This window comes from Anopheles merus, chromosome 3L, assembly GCF_017562075.2.
Source record: "Anopheles merus strain MAF chromosome 3L, AmerM5.1, whole genome shotgun sequence".
In the NCBI taxonomy this organism is placed as follows: domain Eukaryota; kingdom Metazoa; phylum Arthropoda; class Insecta; order Diptera; family Culicidae; genus Anopheles; species Anopheles merus.
In genome coordinates, this window is record NC_054085.1 from 1629038 (window position 1) to 1640909 (window position 11872).

The window sequence follows — 11872 nt, forward strand, 5'->3', positions numbered from 1 at the left end:
TGGTGAAAATTCGGGATAACTGACGAAAGGCAACTCGCAAAGTCTGAGATAAATTTGTGCAAGTAAGCTTAAATAACTACCTTTCAAATGATGTACATGTAAAGAAATTGTCTCTCATAGTTTTTTTCTACAGCTAGCCGAAAAAAGGCATTTTTTCTTGTAAAAGTTACGGGGATATTGATCTTGAGTTCAAACATACCGAACGATCCGTCATTCCAACAACCGTTGACGGTCAAGGCCTGCCATTCCATAGTGCTTTAATTAAAATTGAAAGAGCTCGATGGCATAAAATGCTATTCTAAAAGATATTTAGTAATTTGTATACGAATAGTTTCTTCCCATCTTTCAAAATCAGTCAAAACCTTTCGCGGGCCGGATAGAATGTTGTGGCGGGCCGCATTTGGCCCGCGGGCCGGACCAAGGTGGAATATAGAGGAGGTGTCTTTTTAGCGTTTGGCATGTTGCCATTTTGAGATTCAGTTTGACAACAGCCGTCGATATTTGTTTACAGGCAGCAGCTACATTATAACGTGTAAAATGTCGATTTATGGAGTGTGGATGCAAAATACGAATTTTAAATGCTAAAAAAAATGTGTATTAAACGAAAACAATTCATATATCATATCTAAATACCAGCAACATTCGTCGCATTTGACAACTGCCGTCGATCCTAGTTTTGTGCTTTTTTCTAAAGCCTCGATGCCCAATTGTTCTAAATGACGACACCTCCTTTCTACCCACTTTGGGCCGGACTTTGCCGACCGCTGTTTTAGGCCGAAAATACACGGACCGGAATTTCGCGGCCGCGGAATTCCGCCTGCTGTCAAACCCATGTACAAAGTGTCAACGGCAACTTTCCCGAACTGTCATATCCAAACATTTTTCAGCAAGCGGAATTTCGCGGCCGCGAAATTCCGGTTCGTGTATTTTTGGCCTTAGATGGATAGCAGGTATAAAAATGTATGATCCCAAGTGGTGCTCAGGGTGACCAGAAATACCGATTTATCTGTATTCCTACCTGTTGCGAAGCAACCGATTCTTTCTACCCAGAGATCAATAAAAACGTTTTTTAGCCGAAATTAGAAATGTGTATAATTTATTAATATTTCGCAAGGTGGCGCTAAAAAATCACGTGCGTATGCTCGGGTGCGCGAAGGAATCTGCTCGTCATCCTGCTGCGCCAGTCATTCCCCCTTAGGGCTTCGGTTCGTGCCGTCGCTGATCGGTTTTCGATAAACCGATTGATTTCGAAGCGACCGGCAGCGCCCTCTATCGCATGACCCGTGCAGGGAGGCTTTGCATCTGAATTGACAGTTGACGGCGTCAACACTACCGATTTTTTATATGTCTACCGATTCACAAATGACCGCCGTAAAACCACCGACAAACCGACATGACACTGGTATTACAAAAGTGTCCCACACGAAAGTACTGTCATTTACCAGTGAGGCGAACACTTCTGTCAAAGTAAGCGAAGTGTTAAATTACGAAGGAAGTGTGAGGCAAGATTTTGTAAGAATTATTGGAAAAAACACCCAGTGTTTTGTCCAATAATTCTCACAAAATCGTGCCTCACATTTCCTTCGCAATTTGTATTTAGAAAAGTTGTTTACATCGAAGCAGCAGTGAACAGAGCTTACTTTGACAGAAGTGTTCGCCTTACTGGTAAATGACAGTACTTTCGTGTGGGACACTTTTGTAACACCAGTGTCACGTCGGTTTGTCGGTGGTAAAACTACCGATTTTCCATTTATCCTACCGAAAATCACAGATATTTGATTTTTCAGTCGTTTAAGCTTAATCTGTGGCGCTTGGGATGCTGTTTCAAGGATCGCTATTCATACCGCAGGACTCCACACAGCATAACACGGAGTGCAACATAACAACTGACAGCTGCCAAATCTCGCTGTCGGCGGTTAAAGCTTAAAACGAAATTGATCGTTAAAATAATTCATTAAATTTAAATTGTTGCGTTCTCAACAGTGCTCCTGCCGAAATCTGCCAATATAATCTGGCCACAGTGGCCCGCAGGGCAAAAGCTCGCACGAAAGGTCAAAAACCGTCGCAAAACGTCAAAACCGACCGTCACCAGCGCCCAAGGTGTATGGATATTAGGAGGTGAAGTGCTTCAGAGCAAATTGACATTTCACGACTTGACACAACAATACTGCGTGCTCCGGTATTAAAATCGTGAAGGGTTGGAGGGGGGTATAGAAAATTGTATGCGATTCGACATAACAATACTCAACGATGGCGCCCGGCAAATGCGCTAATAATTCACCTTCTAAATAAACACACCTTGACCAGCGCCTCCAAATCGTTTCCAGTTTCCCTCGCTGGCGACGTCGGTTTTAAGTACTTGTGACGTCGGTTTTGACGTTTTGCGACGGTTTTGCGACAGTGGCCGTCAAAAAGCTCGCCTTGACCTGTGGGCAAAGTGACCAGAAATACCGATGTATCTAGGGTTTGAAGGAAAAAATCTCAATTTTTTTAATCATTGAACTCAAGGTGGAATGTATAATGAGGTGTAGTTATAGCGCTTTTGGCGATCCCCCCCCCTGTGCTCTGATTTTGACAGATGGTTTTCCGCTTGTATATGTATTGATGGATTGTTTACGTTTTGCATGGTCAATATTTGGTGGAGATCAATTTGGGTGAATATTTTAGTTTATTAGAACACAGCCCGTGATTTAAAATGGAAATTTTACTTGGAGAACTTGAAGCGTTCGCCCAAGGTCCTTGAAAGAGAACAGGTCGAAGCGCTTAGAGTAAATTGACAGAAAGCCATGGAAAAATTTTGACAGTTAAAGTGAACATTGTTTATGTTTAGCGATGGACGTTGGTATGAAGTGAATGAGAGTTTTGTTCAGCATTTTACATTCAATTCTTGTTAGAATATTTGAAGAATTAGAATCCAATTAGAATATTACATGACTGATACAATCCAAGGATCTCCCCAAGCGCCACAGATTAAGCTTAAACGACTGGAAAATTAAATATCCATAGGAAAAAAATGAAAGCTTCACAGCTTCATTGGTTTGATCAATAGATGGCGTATTGTAATACTCATCATTATATTGCTATCCTTTTCTTGCAATGTGTTTCGACAAGTTTCATCTTATAATGACCTATAAAGCCTTCTAACTTTCTGAGCAAAAATCTATATGAATGGTCGTGTGGTCAGATACGTGGGTATCAACACCAACGACCATTACTCAAATCTCACTTGCTTCAGTACTGGTAGTTTCCGTTGGAGTTTAGTATTTAAACAATCGTATCGCCGTTCTAGTTCTAGCGATGCATAACTTCAATGCGAAACCATACAACAGTACAGAGGAAATGAGAAAGCTCTCCTCCAAGCGAGGAAGCTCCACAGGTTGGGTATCCCACAAACAGATGGCGCCACCAGCTTTTTTGCTATTTTTAGAATGCATGAGTCGTTTGCCGTCTGCTAAACGAAGTCTTTCTATATTCCGTTTAGGTAGAGAATTTGAGGCGTTTAGAAGCCGTTTAGTGGTCGTTTAGTGGATTTGTGGCACTTGGGTCATTTATCATTCGTAGCCGGGTTATAAGTAAATGACGGTATGCATATTGTACCAATGTGTGTCGATTGGATGTTTCATTTTACTCTCAGTGTTCAATTGAAAGTAAAAAGGACTTCTTTAACCCAGTTGAACATGTTAAACATTTCGTTTTTCCAGCAGGACCGTTGCAAACGGTAGTGGTGTGTGGTCACGGAATGGCAAACAATGAAAAAGGTTATCAACGTTTCTGAACACAGAGTAGACTGCAATTACTTCTCCTTTATTCTCCAGAAGTGATTGACCGCAAGAAATTTAACCAATATAATCTTCCTAATAGTAAAATCGTCCACTTTTCCGCGTTAACTATTAGCCGTTTGTTTGTAAACACTTTTTCATGAAACTGTCAAAAGCGACCTGAAAATGGCAACCTAGCAACGGGCTTTGCATCGACCTGTTCTCCTTAATAGATCTTGCGTTCCCCAAACGCGGAAAACTAACTGTCAGTTTTCTTCGTCGATTCTTTTTCCACCTAGCTGTCAAAACGGGCTTATAACTTGACCTGATATCTTTACGGTCCTTGATTGAACTATAAAACTCAGCCAAACAATCAAATCAATTTAAATAATCCAGCGAAAATCAAATGACAGCACGTACGATAAAATCGTATCGAATGGAGCACTGCTGCGGCCCTAAGCGGTCGCGTGGAACCCCGAGAAAAAGAACTTCCCAAGTAGCACAATCCTGTTAAGAAACCTTTAAAAGTATGCCTAAAAGTATTACTTTTAGCTTTCCATACAGCAGTAATTCCAGGGCTTAAAACACTGCATAACGCTTTCCTGGCTTCGTCAATGTTTCGTTAAAATTTAAAATTTAGCCGGTATTTTCAACGAAAAAGATCAAATTTAACGAAAATATCGACAGGGATGGTTGTATTGCTCTTTCTCTTTCTATATGCATTTTCTATATCTTCGTTAAGTTACAACAATAGGTGTTATTATTTTATTGAATAAATGCATAAATTCACAACAAATACTTTGATTCAACATTTCATAAAAGTTTTGTCAGTGCATATTGTCACTGTATCACATAAGTTTCTTTCATTCCATGGGTTTTTTCCATTAATTTAGCATGGATGTTAGCTGCAGCCGTGGACGGAAAACATGATGTCCAAACGCTATTCGAATCGAAAATGCTGCTGAAATATAAAACTTATGTACCTCATGTGAAAAGATTGATAATATCGATACACTGACCTGTTGTAAAAGCATGATGATACACAAATTTAACAATGGCTGATAGGAATTGTCGCAGACGCTTGGTTTTGTTATTATCTCCACACAATACACACGAAGCTTGACGAACTTTTTGACATAAGAAATGGACGCGCCATATACGTGACCATGTACAGTATGTCTCAAAAAATATCGTCATCAAGAGCATATTATTTTGCACATAAATATTTGTATGCATATTTATCTCATTAGCATATCCTCCATCAAACTCATTGCATATAATATTTTTAAAAAAATATTTTCATTTTTTTATTTTCACCGTAGATTCAAGTGAAGGAAAAAAAGAAAAACATATTTTACGTACTGTTATACATACACATATTTTGTTGGGAATTTATTTTCACGCATTCTTACACAACTAAGAATAAAAACAAAATAATATATTATTATTGAAACAATGAAACTGAATATTGAAACAATCAAACTGAATATTGAAACAATGAAACTGATGTAGATAAAATTTGAAAAACACTGTGTGTTACATTGGCCCGACTCGAAAAAAACAGCGTAACGGAATACGTCGTTATGCTCCCAAGTGCCACAAATCCACTAAACGACCACTAAACGGCTTCTAAACGACTCAAGTTCTCTACCTAAACGGAATATAGAATATAGCAGACGCCAAACGACTCATGCATTCTAAAAATAGCAAAAAAAGCTGGTGGCGCTATCTGTTGGTGGGATACCCCAACCAGTTGAGCTTCATCGCTTGGAGGAGAGCTTTCTCATTTCCTCTGTACTGTTGTATGGTTTCGCATTGAAGTTATGCATCGCTAGAACTAGAACGGCGATACGATTGTTTAAATACTAAACTCCAACGAAAACCACCAGCACTGAAGCAAGTGAGATTTGAGCAACGGTCATTGGTATTGATACCCACGTATCTAACCACACGACCATATATATAGATTTTTGCTCAGAAAGTTAGAAGGCTATATAGGTCATAATAAAATGCAACTTGTCGAAACACATTGCAAGAAAAGGATAGCAATATAATGATGAGTTGTAATACGCCATCTATTGATCAAACCAATGAAGCTGTGGAGCTTTCATTTTTTTTCTATGGATATTCTATTTTCCAGTCGTTTAAGCTTAATCTGTGGCGCTTGGGCTGTAACGCTGAAAAATATCACATTCTCTTAAGAAACTCTATTTGAATATTAAAGGCTTTAAAACACTGTAAATAATAAAGTTTCTTAAGGCTACTTAGGTTGCCACCACTGAGAAAAAAATAGCATCTTAGTCCTTCTTTGACTTGGAATTCCTAGTACAATTTTCAGATCGAAACTTCAGAAAAACCTTCATTTGTGTAATCGCTGAACCAAATCTAATCCTTATCCTAGATAAAGGATGCATGTTCTCGTGAGATAGAACTTTCATTTTGCGCATTAGCAGCCCCCCCGCCGCTTAACACTTCTTTCGCTTTTACTTCTTTTAACTCACTTAAGTTTCGAGTTTTAACCTAGGATAACTGTACCAGTTTCAATTTATTTGATATTTTGAAAAAATACGTAATGAAATGGTATGAAACTCTGTATGTGAATAACAAATAAGTACACTTTCACTACAAAATTGTGTTGTGTTGTGAAAAATTTTATCGCATTTGTGCAGAATTTCACGTTTTAGCCGTAGAGTTGGCAACCAGATTTACACACGTAAGTTGGCAACCGGCATACCCGGGTATTCCACACGTTTTTATGCAAAAAATTAACGATTTTCATAGGTAAACAATGCTTTCTATATTTTAATGCTGTAAGCAAGTAATGCCGACCATATATTCTCTTCTACTTTATTTATTCATTAATTTTTTGAATTTTATTATAAAAATAACGGTCAAATTGAAATTTGGAATCGCCTGAATTTGATTAAAAAATAAGCACAATACGAAAAGAGGAAGAAGAGAAACGTCATTCTCCATACAAAATGTATGGAATACCCGGGTATGCTGGTTGCCAACTTACGTGGTAAAGTTAAAAAAAAATAAAAATAAAATACTTACAGGCTGTTTAAAATTACAACTTTTGCACCAAAAAATCATAACTTAAAAGTTGGGAGGCTACGAAAAATTTCAGGTCAATAAAAGCAATGAATCAAAAGTTATTGCAGTTCGAAGTTGAAAAAAATACCCGGGTATCCGGTTGCCAACTTAACCGTAGAGTTGGCAACCAGATTTACACACGTAAGTTGGCAACCGGCATACCCGGGTATTCCACACGTTTTTATGCAAAAAATTAACGATTTTCATAGGTAAACAATGCTTTCTATATTTTAATGCTGTAAGCAAGTAATGCCGACCATATATTCTCTTCTACTTTATTTATTCATTAATTTTTTGAATTTTATTATAAAAATAACGGTCAAATTGAAATTTGGAATCGCCTGAATTTGATTAAAAATAAGCACAATACGAAAAGAGGAAGAAGAGAAACGTCATTCTCCATACAAAATGTATGGAATACCCGGGTATGCTGGTTGCCAACTTACGTGGTAAAGTTAAAAAAAAATAAAAATAAAATACTTACAGGCTGTTTAAAATTACAACTTTTGCACCAAAAAATCATAACTTAAAAGTTGGGAGGCTACGAAAAATTTCAGGTCAATAAAAGCAATGAATCAAAAGTTATTGCAGTTCGAAGTTGAAAAAAATACCCGGGTATCCGGTTGCCAACTTAAAGGTTAAAGGTTAAGCTACCCTGCCGAAAATAGGTACACTGCCGAAAACTGGTACAGTTACCCTACCGATAAAATTTTGATGCGCCTTCCGAAAACCGCCAAAATAATCTGGCCACACTGGTGGTGCTTTCGTGAAACTTCGTCAGCAGCTGTTTTCCTTCGAAACTTACCCCCGTCACATTGTTTACAAGTATTTTTCCAATTGCTCGTAATTCTACCTATTTACAATGGATGATAATGAAGATTTGGATTATGTGGAGGAAGATTACTATGCCACCCTAAATTTACCTCGGAGTGTAAGTTTGTTTCTATTATTCAAGCGTTTCTTTGCATCAACGTGCGGTGTATCGTCATCCGGGCATCCGATTACATCAACAAACTAACCTACCCGGCATGTTCCTTTTGCTTTGATTGCAGGCTACGCAAGAGGAAATAAGTAAAGCGTATCGTAATTTGAGCAAAATTTTCCATCCCGACAAACACGGTAATGGCGAAAACAAGCAGAAAGCCGAACTCATGTTCAATCGGACCAAAAAGGCATATGAAGTATTGTCCGACCCACACCAACGTGCCATCTATGACTCGCTCGGCGTTAAAGGTCTCGAAACCGAGGGATGGGAAATTGTGCATCGAACGAAAACGCCGAATGAAATTCGTGAAGAATACGAACGGCTAGCTCAAGAACGTGAGGAACGCCGGCTGCAGCAGAAAACGAACCCGAGGGGAAACATTTCGGTGCATATCAATGCGACCGACTTTTTTAGTCGCTACGATGATGAATACTACGATACAGGATTGCTACCGTCGATCGAGGTATCCGGCATGAGTATGTCCCAATCGATCGAGGCTCCATTATCGCGAACAGAGATTGCAACGTTATCCGGAAGTCTCCACCTGCAGAATGGCGTGGGTAGTGGGAATTTCCTGCTGTCTGGGAAAAGATTGATCAACAAGGGATGGTTCGAAGTTGATTGTGGCGCAGGCAATGGGCCAGTGTTGGGTGCGAAGGGCTCACGAAACCTAACCAATAGAATATTCCTTACCGGTGGAACAACGTTCCATTTTCGACCGAACGCTATCATACCAGGATTGAGCGGGAGTAAGTATATTTGTGTCTCGTTGAATATGAGTTGATTTGAGCCCGCTAAGAATGCTTACTTTCGTTGTAGCTATGGCTATTCAGCTCGATAAGAACACCTTGGGGTATCTAACGTATAATGCTGGCCTGCAAAGCTCTATGTCAACCGTCGTGGAAAGGAACACGGAAAAGTATCATTGCAATGTAACAATTACGCTGGGTATTCCTCACTGCTACATAGCTGCCGCTTACACGAGAAAACTTTTAGAACAAGGACTAAAGCTGAGAGTGGCACTAAAGTGCGTTTTACTGTGTGATGATGTATGGTGTGGTATTGCAACATTCTAACAATGATGTTTTTTTTATAATTTCAGAGGCGGAACATTTGGCTTCTTATCTGAATGCGGCGCAGAAAAGAAAGTATCCAAGTACAGTTCGGTATCGGCGACCGTATGCGTTGGTGTTCCATCCGGTGTGACGCTTAAAATTAAGTACGTCCCTTTTATTAATATTCGGCACTATTCTACTGAACACTAAAAAACTGTGGGTGCGTTTTTTTCATTTCCACTCTAGGGTCGTTCGTTCTACGCAAACGTATCTTTTTCCCATCCACCTTTGCGAAGAAATTATTCCCGCTGCCGTGTTTTACGCTACTGTAACACCGCTGGTAACGTATTTTGTTCTGAAAAAGATGCTCTTCGATCCAATGAATGAGGCAACGAAGCAGAAAAACATTGAAAGGGTGAAAGAGACGAACAGTGCTCGGATGGCGGAAAAGCGAAGGGAGGCAGAATCGGCCATTTCCCTGATGGGTGCATTGTTTGAGCGCATTCGCAAAGACGAACTAAAACGGCAAGGTTTGATTATCGTGTCTGCATTGTATGGCAAATTTTCGGACGCTGAAAACGTGTCATTAGAAGAGGCAGACGATATGGGATTTGTGCACCAGAATCCGCTAGTGATTGATGTTCGAATTCCTTTGCAGTGTTTGGTGAAAGATTCGCAATTGACTTTGTATTCATCTAGCAAGGTAAGGTCGACTCAAAGCAAACAAAAGCAAAAAATATACTGTTCAATGTTGTGTAATTATTTTTGTTTACTATTGCAGAGCGAATTGCCCGGATTCTATGATCCATGCTTCGGCGAAGAAAAGCAGCTTAAAATTGATTACGAGTTTAGAAATAACTCCTACAGCTCAGTGTTTTCCGACACGGACCCCGTTCGTCTTCCGATAGTAACAAACGAGGCAGAACAATAAGCCAACAATTTTTAAAGGCATCGAATGAAGTAAGCAATAATGGCAACACGAACAGCTTTGTTTACGATTATTTAGTCGCCACGGTAGAGATATGAATTGCGATTTTTAGTGCGTCATAGATACAAATTTGTTGTTTAATCAAACAGAGAATAGCAAACGAGCGGCTAAAGCTTACAAGAGTGTTAACCAAAATGGGTCTTGAGCAGTTTATAAAATCCGAAAAATGTTTCTAGTTTTTTTTTCGACAAATGTGTGATATTCAAATCTACTTATCAGTTTCTACTAGAATATGGTATCAGTTTTTGTAAAGATAGAGAGTAACAAAAGTGAAATGGTGTCCAAGAAAGACATAAATGGTCTATGTTTGCTGGATAAATGAACTCCTGCTCAATAATACAAATGTGTGAAACGGTCGTTTTTGATATTGTTCTGGCACATGTACAGGTGTCCCCCGAGATACGACTGTATTTGGGACCGGAAAAAAGTCTCAACGTAAGGCGTAAGTCGAATATCTCTCAATGTAAAGTAAATAACCGAAGTTGAAGAGTCGAAATCTATGATATCGTGTTTTTTATTTGAAACAATGTTCGATAATGTATTAATTTTACACAAAAAGTCGTGTACACGATATAGATATTCAATATGGGGTAGTTGTGGAATCTTTGGAAATTTGTGTGTAACGGTTATCAGCTCAGAAATTCAAAAATATACATCAAATTCTTCTCGATGACAACTTTTACTGTCAAAATCAAAATCGTCGTATCTGCGAATCGTCGTAACTCGGGGGACGCCTGTATAACAATTTTTAGTACAAATATAAAGTAGGGCTTAGGGCGGTGGCAACGCTCATCGGATGCGATTTTATCGGACGTAATTTATATGGGATTTGACAGATAACGTCGGACGTGCGATTTCGTCGTCCGACGTTATCTGTCAAATCCCATATAAATCTCGTCCGACAAAATCGCATCCGATTAGCGTTGCCACCGCCCTTATTCCGTGTACGGCCAGCAGATTTGATTTCCGACATGAATTTCCAATTTATGTCCGTTTGCACGGAAACATTGAACGAAATCTCACTGTGCTTCGACTTGTCAAACGACTGTCCAGAAATCTTTGTTTATTGTTTTGTTGCTCTTGCAATCGAAAGTGATCGGGAAAACATGAATTACGTTGAAAACTTACTAATTTACGCAAGAAATCTTTCACCTTTCTACATCTTTAGCATGGTGATTTCTATTTGTGTTGTACTGTTGACTGCCTATTTTGGTTTTACGGGATGTTCGGCCACACTTGACCGCGACGAGCAGCCGGAGAAAAACGAAAACAACCATTCTTCAAAATCGGTAAGCGATAAAAAATCCAAATATATTTAAGGTTCTTTCGTGCCGTGGAAATAACAAGGCGAATAATTGGTTGTAAATTTGTTGCAACTTTCACAGAAAGCCAACAAGCAGACCGATGATGCAGCGGACGAACCCGACAGCGAACTGGAGGAGGAAAATGAAAGAACCCGAAGACTGCACATCGAATCCTTGGGACAACTGAAGTCTGCTAAACTTAAATCGATTGAAAAGTCTCTAACTGAAGAACAACGGCAAGCGGAAAAAGAGTAAATAGATTGCAGCCAGTAGTCTCCGTGCAGATTAATTATTTATCAATCGTATCAATTGTTTCAGAATTGAACGAGCGCAGCTGGCTGCTATATTTGAGCTTTTGAAAAAGCAAGCCGATAGTTCCAATATCAACGAGGACGATTTGAAAGAGCAGCTTAGTTTGTATCGCTAAAATTATCGACATAGATGCTTTGTGGAAACATGTCGTATGCTAGTCAATTTTTAGAATTTTACATTACATAATTATACATTGTGTGTCCATCCGATAAAGTAAAATTTAAGAACGAGCAAGATTTTATGTTACATGGGCCATTAGGGAAACGGTAAACAATCACATCACCATATCGAAGCAGATGCATCATTTGCACTCATTGAACATGCGCCATGCCCACGAGTCATCAAACACTAAATGTAACTAATTTTAAACTAAC

General features: G+C 39.1%; 2 protein-coding genes across 2 annotated transcripts; both read left to right on the top strand.

Annotated features, from left to right (window-relative positions):
- The first annotated feature begins 7554 nt into the window (after positions 1 to 7554).
- LOC121600185 (dnaJ homolog subfamily C member 11-like) lies at positions 7555 to 10290 on the top strand. The gene is made up of 6 exons (XM_041928580.1): positions 7555 to 7785; positions 7907 to 8588; positions 8659 to 8866; positions 8942 to 9058; positions 9141 to 9597; positions 9676 to 10290. Exons 1-6 carry the CDS (start codon positions 7717 to 7719, stop codon positions 9823 to 9825), a joined length of 1683 nt encoding a protein of 560 aa, XP_041784514.1. The 5' UTR covers positions 7555 to 7716; the 3' UTR covers positions 9826 to 10290.
- A 518-nt stretch (positions 10291 to 10808) lies between these two features.
- LOC121598791 lies at positions 10809 to 11680 on the top strand. The gene is made up of 3 exons (XM_041926074.1): positions 10809 to 11171; positions 11268 to 11437; positions 11505 to 11680. The coding sequence occupies exons 1-3, from the start codon at positions 10854 to 10856 to the stop codon at positions 11611 to 11613; spliced, it is 597 nt and encodes a 198-aa protein (XP_041782008.1). The 5' UTR covers positions 10809 to 10853; the 3' UTR covers positions 11614 to 11680.
- Positions 11681 to 11872: the final 192 nt, after the last annotated feature.